The sequence below is a fragment of the Fistularia commersonii genome, chromosome 11 (assembly GCF_037954325.1).
Source record: "Fistularia commersonii isolate RoL2024-O1a breed Wild chromosome 11, RoL_Fcom_v1.0, whole genome shotgun sequence".
Lineage (NCBI taxonomy): Eukaryota > Metazoa > Chordata > Actinopteri > Syngnathiformes > Fistulariidae > Fistularia > Fistularia commersonii.
Genome location: NC_141294.1, coordinates 4,021,691 through 4,029,710, shown reverse-complemented (window position 1 = coordinate 4,029,710; position 8,020 = coordinate 4,021,691). Strand labels below are relative to the sequence as shown.

Sequence of the window (8,020 nt, the reverse complement as noted above, 5' to 3'; positions counted from 1 at the left end):
AAAAATTATATTATATAATATGCCTCCCCTGCTGGTGGAGCCCATGTTGACTGTTATTCTTGCTTTAAGATACCTGTAGACCCTTCTTCTTTTTTTTTTTCTTTCCTCTTTTTTTGTCAGCTGTCTGTCTCCAGGTATCTTCTGTTTATTCAGAGTAAACGACTTTGTGTTGATTTAATGGTTGACAGATATTTGCAAATTTACTACATTGGGTCAGGAGTGAGTTAGCTGCACTTGTATTATACAATCACATGTCATTCAAAATTACAACCTTATATGACAGGAAATATATATGCACGTTCATGCTTGCATCAGGTTTACTCACACATCCTGCATATAGAGATGTCTTTGCATCAGCCATTTACGATGCAGAAAATAGAGCGGGGATGCATGTGACACAGTGGTAATCTGTGAACATGGTGAGGATAGAGGAGATAGCAAGTGTCAGAGACATCGAGCCATAGTTCTAAGTTTGTGTGGAAGTGATAATGTAACAATTTATCAGCTGATAGACCTGCAGGTGTTGATGAGAGGGCACAAAGAAAAAAAAAGTATGTATACCTAAAAATGCTTGACTGTATAAACTCTAATGTTTGTTAGAGTTACAGAGTAGCCACTTATGACCGAATTTAGTTTTGCTTTTATTTGTTTTGCTTTTTTTTTGGTTCAAGAAAGGAATAACAACTACTGGTCACAGCATAGAAACCATGAAGAGACCTATTAGTTGCACTGCATCTGTGTTTGCTGGTGTCTGCTTTAAGTGCCAGTTTGCTATTCGAGGTTACATAAAGTTCAATTTGTTCCGTGTCATTGCCATTTCACCAATACAACTGCTAGAAAGTAAAGAAAAAGCATGTCTCAGCAGGATAGTTTTGCCATTAGATGCACGGTGAGCTAGTATGTTTCTGTTAAATTTGGATTCTGCATTCAAAATTACGATTCAGCATCATCATGTCCTCTCATAAATTTCATTTAGAACATTATCAAGTAAATTGAAGGTTTTAATGCTCTTTTAAGTCAATTGTTACGCTATTTGATAAGGATTAAGGCATTATCTTAAGAAAAAAAACATTTTCTTCTTTTCATTTCGGCGGATGGCGTCATAATGAATTAACATTTACTAATATGTCTACTATTGACACGCAATCTCAAGATTCATGTTAATGAAGGTACTTCATTATAATGTTGTTATCATTAAGACTTTTTTTAATAACATTCTTGGAAAACTTTTATATTCATATTAAAATCAATTGATGGTGAGATTAAAAAAATGAGACACATTTGCCTATGAAGGATAAAGCTCATCTCAAAGACAAACTGCTGCTAAAATCTGTCTTTTTAATTATTAGAGAGCTTACAACTGAGAAAATAGATTCATCCAGGAAAATTGAAAAAGGAGTTTCAATGAATCCAAAACAAAATGGCAAAAATATCAAACCTACATTTAACTTGTTTTGCAACATTGAATATGACTCCGATACAAGAGCATGAAGATCTTTGTGACAAGATGGGTATAAAGGATTATATTGATGTGGCCAAACACAGAACCAGGTATTGATGCAGATCTTTGGGCATACAGGAGTGTATAAGAAGAGGGGTTAACTTTTGGACAACTGATATCACTTTATGCCGTAAAACATGTTGTGTGTGGTCTCATTTTATGTGGCACAACACTTGTTTAAATCTACTATTCATTAACCTCCTTTAATAGTTAAACCTGTCTTCTCAGGTATTTATAGATGGAATTAAAATAAATTACTTGTCTGTGTGAGGTCATCTTGAGAACATGCATTGAACAATGTAGGTTATCAGCATACAGACACACACACACACACACACACACACACACACACACACACACACACACACACACACACACACACACACACACACACACACACACACACACACACGCACAAATTCCATGTTACGGTTGCATTCAGAGTGCTTGTCCCTAAACCATAGAAGTAAAGGGCCGTGGCATAGGTCAGCTTACTTGTTTCATGTAGCTAGTACAACAATCCATCAAAAAGCCTCAACAGGATGTTTTCAGTGGCATTTCGTATTTGTAACATTTATAACTGAGCTGCTCGCATGCAAAATCCTAATGCTATGACATGAGGACTTAAAGGCAAAGTAAACAGAATGACTGATAAATAAACCGTGTCATTTTCCCTTTAAACATGAAGCAAAGGCAACTAATTTATAAGGTTCTACTCTGTTTTAGCGAGAAGAACCCTGGCAGCAGAATACAAGTGCACTATCATTAAGTTTGTTGCTGAGCAGCTGAGTCAACACATTGCTTCATACTACCGCTGTTGTATCAACTAATAGACGAGGGAGAATTTGCTCCTGCTGATTGCCCTGTGTGTGGGGTAATATCTCTTGCTGCTTCTTACAAGATTTAGCAAACAAAAATTATAGTCAAAATACACCAGATAAGTCACCATAATTTTTAGGTTTTGATTGGTTTAACTCTCGTAAAGGTGCCAGCTAACACTTTGTGCAAATGTGTAGATAAGTGCTACATTTTAACTGAATTTTCTTATCACTATGGTTGTATTCAAGACATAAGACCTGTTGCAGCAACATTTGGAGATGAAAAAGAAATTGTGGCTTTTTTGGTCCTTAAAGTGAGCAATAGGAACAAGTTTGCTAGCAACGGGAAGCAAAAGACATCTAATGTTGTGATCAAGTGGCCACAAATATTATCATATGTACTATATTAAGAAAACAATAGTTTCTGTTGATAGTTAATTAACTTGTATGGTTAGTTGAAGGTCTTCTCATTAGTTTTTGTGGTATGAAATCTTTATTTAAAGCATTATGTGCATGACTCAATGAGAGGAGTGCAAGGCTCTGTACCTAAAGAGCAAGTTCTTCCAAAGCAGCTGCAGTAAATACACATAAGGCCCTGATGCCCAGGCATTGTACCTCAAAATGTCTATCTTCTCTCATCTAAAGTGTCTGTAGGGCATTCCATGGTACAGTACTGTTTCAGAAAAGGTCAATAACTATTTACAGCTTATGTCAGCAACTTGTCTTTATCTTGAGTCCAGAAAACTAGACATCACCTGACCAATCATTAGATTTGATTACTTCGAGCGTTGTCACAATTGAACAACTATTTTAAAGACTAAAGCAGTGACTGCAATAATGACTTCAAAGAGCTCAAAGCATCAACTTCACAGATATTACATCTGGCATAATATTTTTGTGTACACTATTTGAAGTGCTCATTGCTATATATACATAGACTTAACCAGAATCTGATGTTCAAGATCCAAGGAGGGAAGCTAGGACATCTAGTTGACAGTATGGTGGAAAGTTTGAAAATAGAAACATTTCTCTGTTGATTCCTTCATCATTGATGGTCCTTTGCTTTTGTTTTCTCTGAGTCAACAATTGTGGTCAGGTCATCTTCTGTATCCTTCCCCCCTGTGTGTAAAAAAGCAGTACATTTTATAAGTGCATCAGTTACATTAAAAAGTCAAAGGATTTGTATCTTAAGTAATTTCAAGTTACCACTTACTGAACAGCCTTGTGAGAGTCTCAGAGTTCAGCAATGCAAAATAAGATAAGCCGAACACCAGCAGGGTGCCAAAGAAAGCCCCGATGATGCAACCGACGAGAAGGGCATAGCTGTAACCATCATCTGGGAGAGAAAAATATCAGACCTTATGAAGTAGAATTGTTATGTGAGAACAAGGATTTTTTTCTTTTTAAATGAGAAAATGGAAGGTTGAGTCAAGAGATTACGATACTGGCACAGGACAACCTAGGATACCTTTGTGCTGTCTCACAGTAATGACTCCTGTTTTTTAAATAGCCCATTAGAGGTCACAAAGATTTTTCTAGTTTAGTCAAATACGTATGAAAATCTCAAATGACTGGCTATAAGTTATTCAGAGTAGACCTACGTATCGCACTTCACAAAGATTTATTCATTTATTTTTATAGAGGGGGAAAAAAAAAGAACATTTGTCGAGTGATTCTGAATGTAAGAGTCTTTACCATAAACATACAGCACAGCCGTACGTGCATCTGGATGATCTGGCCGTCGACAAACTACACGTGTACTGTTGTCTGGAAAAGAGGTTCCCCTGAGGGTCCACACAGCTACTGACTCTCCTGCTTTTATTTCACAACTTCCATGGAGTGCCTGAAGAGACAGTCCATCGAAAAGGAAGACCAGAAACACTGATTCAAATGACCACTGATAAAGCATGAGCTGGGACTCGCTCGGATAGATGACTGAAAGAAGCTTAAAGAATGTTTCAGAAGAACACATTTACCCTCTTTTTCCATATATTTCACTCTCGTCAGAAACATTATTTCACTTATGTAGGATATTTATCTCTCTCAATTTGACTGATCAGAATTCCGCATTATCTGGAGTTTTACAACTTCTGACCTTTCCCTGCTGTGATCACAGGCCCTGGAGATTGGGGAAACTAAGAGACAGCTTTAGAATATCCACTGGAGGGCAGCAAATATCCTGAATAAATCATCTTCCCTGCTTTTTTTTGTCTTCTACATTACACAGGATTACAACTGTATAATTTTAACACTAATGTGCCCATGCAGCCAACAGAACCGGTTTATCCTAATATGCATACAGTGTAATTGGATTAAGACATATTCCAATGTCCCTTGACAATGCTAAAACTGATTCAAACCAAATTAAGTAAATCTGTGAAAAGTAAATAGATTATATTTTTAAAAACTAAACTGATTTAGCATATTAAGTTTAAAATTGTTGATTTCACATAAAAGCATTAAAAACACAATAACACACACTTAGTGAACAAGCATTAAAATGAAAAATTGAAAATGTTTAACTGATTTACATGAAAGACAAACCAACAAGTAATATATCTTCTATAACACAATTTCTTCACAATACCCCACAAAACAAACAAATGTGCCAGACAAAAATATGTCAGTCATATGCCACCTTAACTCGCATTATGTGGGTTGAATTATTTTAAGTTTAAAGTGATACACAGAAGAATCCCTCCTCACCTGGAGAGTATCCTCCACATCGGGGCCATAAGGGCAGTCAAGGCTGTAGATACCATGATTCCCATAGAAGGTGAAAGTGAGCTTTGGAGATTCCTCTGGCACACCACAACGAAACACCGCAGGTTCTCCCACTGCCACGGTGACATTAGCCGGGTCGGTAAGGTAACCAGGGTCTGAAGCAGCTGGTGCTGATGTGTTCTTGGTGGTGGTGGTAGTAGTGGTGATCACAGTGGTGGAGACTGTAACATTGTCCTGAGCTGCAAGATGGATTTAAGTAATATATGGTTGAACGTATCGACAACTTTGAATTGTGAGATAATGCAAATACTATAAATTGGAGGAACGCAGAAAATAGAACACAAATGAAGATCGACAGATAGAGAGAGAAAGAGGACACACATTCTTATAATCAACCAATAAACTTTTCAGTTATGAACAGTTTGGAACTGTTTGACCAAAATACAAATTCATGCACATTGGTAATTATGCAATTGCAAACAATTGTACCTGTTTTTAGCCCTAACCCCTCAATATACCCATTGTGCTACTTAGTTCTGTTTTAATGGCATAGACAAGAAAAACAGAAGGGGTATGGACTGATGTGGCCTCATAATCTGTATTTGATTTATTTCTCCATGGTAGCTCACTTGTTTGGATTGTGAAGTGATTTTTAAGTTGACCTGAGCCGAATATATTCATGTGAGATGATGGATATGGTTCATTACCTGCAGAGGGTGTGGTGAGCTGGAGCAATGCCAGAAGCAGCAAGGAATATTTATTCCTCATCCTTCCTTGTCTTCTCAAGTTCCTTGTATTATCTCTCTCTTGAAAATCTACTGAGGTTTAGAAAATATGATTGCATTTGCATACATGGTTGTAATATCATTTTAAATATGAATTTGCTTTTTCATGTGTCTGCTTTATGTAAGAGTGAAACACAGAATGCAGAGGTTTGGTAGCAATTAGTATCATTTGATGAATGGCTATGGAAAACCTAGGTCTTTGAATACAAAGTTCAGATATGACAAAATTACATTTAGCACCATTGTTGTTTGATACAGATACAAAGCTCAAGTGTTTGGGATCTGAGTGGTAAATCAATCATTTTCTTCACAATGTTTAAATGTTGTAGCTGACATTACATTATTAATTTAGCTTGTGTTTGAATCCACTCCAACTGCATAGCCTGCATTGTATGAGCAATCACAATTTTCACACAAATTAAAATTATACTAACCTCAAGATGAGCTTGAATTTCCCAGACGCTGCATGCAATCTCAATTTTGCTCCTGTGTTAAAAAATAAACTTTCACATTTGTTCAATCTGACAACTGAAGATAAAACCAATATGGAATACTCATTAAACAGTGACAAAATTGTCAACAGCTCCTCACAGTTCTATCCCCTACTGACTAATCAGGTAATAAGAAATGAAGAAAAGGGTATTTGAAGGACTGGGATATCCTCCTCACTTAGAACACATATTTCTGTAAGTCAGAACCAAACTGGTTGAACCGGTACAGCATAACAAAAATGTAGCTGCTTGGAGAGTAACAGCAACCAGGCATGCGGTGGTGCCGCAAGAGATTTGGGAAACCTGATGATAACACATTGTGCTCCATAAACCATACTGTACTTATATTTCTTAGGTGTAGAATTCAAAAATCTGAGAATTGTGGCCCTCATCTTTTACAATCTGAACTTGTTTGCTCACTTGGTCTGGTATTTGAATATGTTTTTAATACCACAATTTTAAAGATGAACAAAAATGAAGAGTTGCTTCCAATGCCTGTTGAAATTTTAAATGCAACTGATTCACATTAGCTCATGAACATTCAAACACAGTCTTGAAAAGCATCATAGATCAGATCTTTAGGAATATGAAAATACTTTTTGGATCTTTTTCTTTCTGATTCACAAGTGATCATTTATTGTAACGCAGCCTCAGGGCGGCACGGGCCAGAGTCTCCCTTAGCCGGTCCCAAGGCCGGATAATGAAGAGGGTTGCATCAGGAAGGGCATCCGTCGGAAAACTTTTGCCAAAACAAAATATGCGAATCCAACATTTGTGTCCAGGAGACCAGGTGGAATAGGAGTCATCCTAAAGGAGGAGTTTTTTTTTTTTAGGAATGTTCTGGAGGTGAACAGACTGTCAGGTAGTCTTATGAGTCTGAAACTGGGAATTGAAGGTGTGAGGCTCAATTTTGTTAGTGCCTAAACCCCACAGGTGGGATGTGAGTTAGAGGAGAAGGAGCAGTTCTGGAATGAGTTAGAGAAGTGATGAGTGTCTAGGAGAGGCAGTGGTAGAGTTTCTGGCTAGATTATTCAACAGGATCTTGGAGAGTGAGAAGATGCCTGAGGAATGGAAAAGTGTGATGGTGCCCATCTTTAAGAATAAGGGGGATGTGCAGAATTACGGTAACTATAGAGGGATAAAGTTGATGAGCCATTCAATGAAGTTATGGGAAAGAGTAGTGGAAACGAGACTTAGAGCAGTAGTCAGCATTTGTGAGCAGCAGTGTGGCTTCATGCCTAGAAAGAGTACTGCAGATGCAGTATTTGCTTTGAGAATGCTAATAGAGAGGTACAGAGAAGGTCAGAGGAAGCAGCATTGCACTTCTGTAGACCTAGAAAAAGCATATGACAAGGTGCAGAGAGAAGAACTCTGGTATTGTATGAGGAAGTCTGGAGTGGCAGAGAAGTATGTTAGACTGGTGCAGGACATGTATGATAGCTGTGAGATAGTGGTGCGGTGTGCTGTAGGGGTAACAGAGAAGTTCAAGGTGGAGGTGGGACTCCATCAGGGATCAGCTCTGAGACCCCTTCTCGTTTGCAGTGGTGACGGACAGGCTGACAGATGAGGTTAGACAGGAATCTCCATGGACCATGATGTTTGCGGATGACATTATGATCTGTAGCAAGAGCAGGGAACAGGTTGAGGAAAATCTAGAGGTGAAGGTGAGGAATGAAGGTTAGTTGCAGCAAGACAGAATAT

General features: G+C 37.8%; 1 protein-coding gene across 2 annotated transcripts; it reads right to left on the bottom strand.

Moving 5' to 3' along the window:
- Window positions 1-3,031: 3,031 nt before the first annotated feature.
- LOC147229249 (uncharacterized) lies at window positions 3,032-6,460 on the bottom strand. Of its 2 annotated transcripts, none has more exons than XM_086155836.1 (6): window positions 6,263-6,460; window positions 5,751-5,861; window positions 5,026-5,282; window positions 4,015-4,162; window positions 3,533-3,655; window positions 3,032-3,438 (listed from the first exon to the last, which is right to left on the bottom strand). In XM_086155836.1, exons 2-6 carry the CDS (start codon window positions 5,809-5,811, stop codon window positions 3,365-3,367), a joined length of 663 nt encoding a protein of 220 aa, XP_086011962.1. In that variant the 5' UTR covers window positions 5,812-5,861; window positions 6,263-6,460; the 3' UTR covers window positions 3,032-3,364. The 2 variants fall into 2 exon arrangements, with proteins under 2 accessions (XP_086011962.1, XP_086011963.1); XM_086155837.1 differs by having other exon boundaries at window positions 5,751-5,858; window positions 6,263-6,456.
- Between the last annotated feature and the right edge of the window lie 1,560 nt (window positions 6,461-8,020).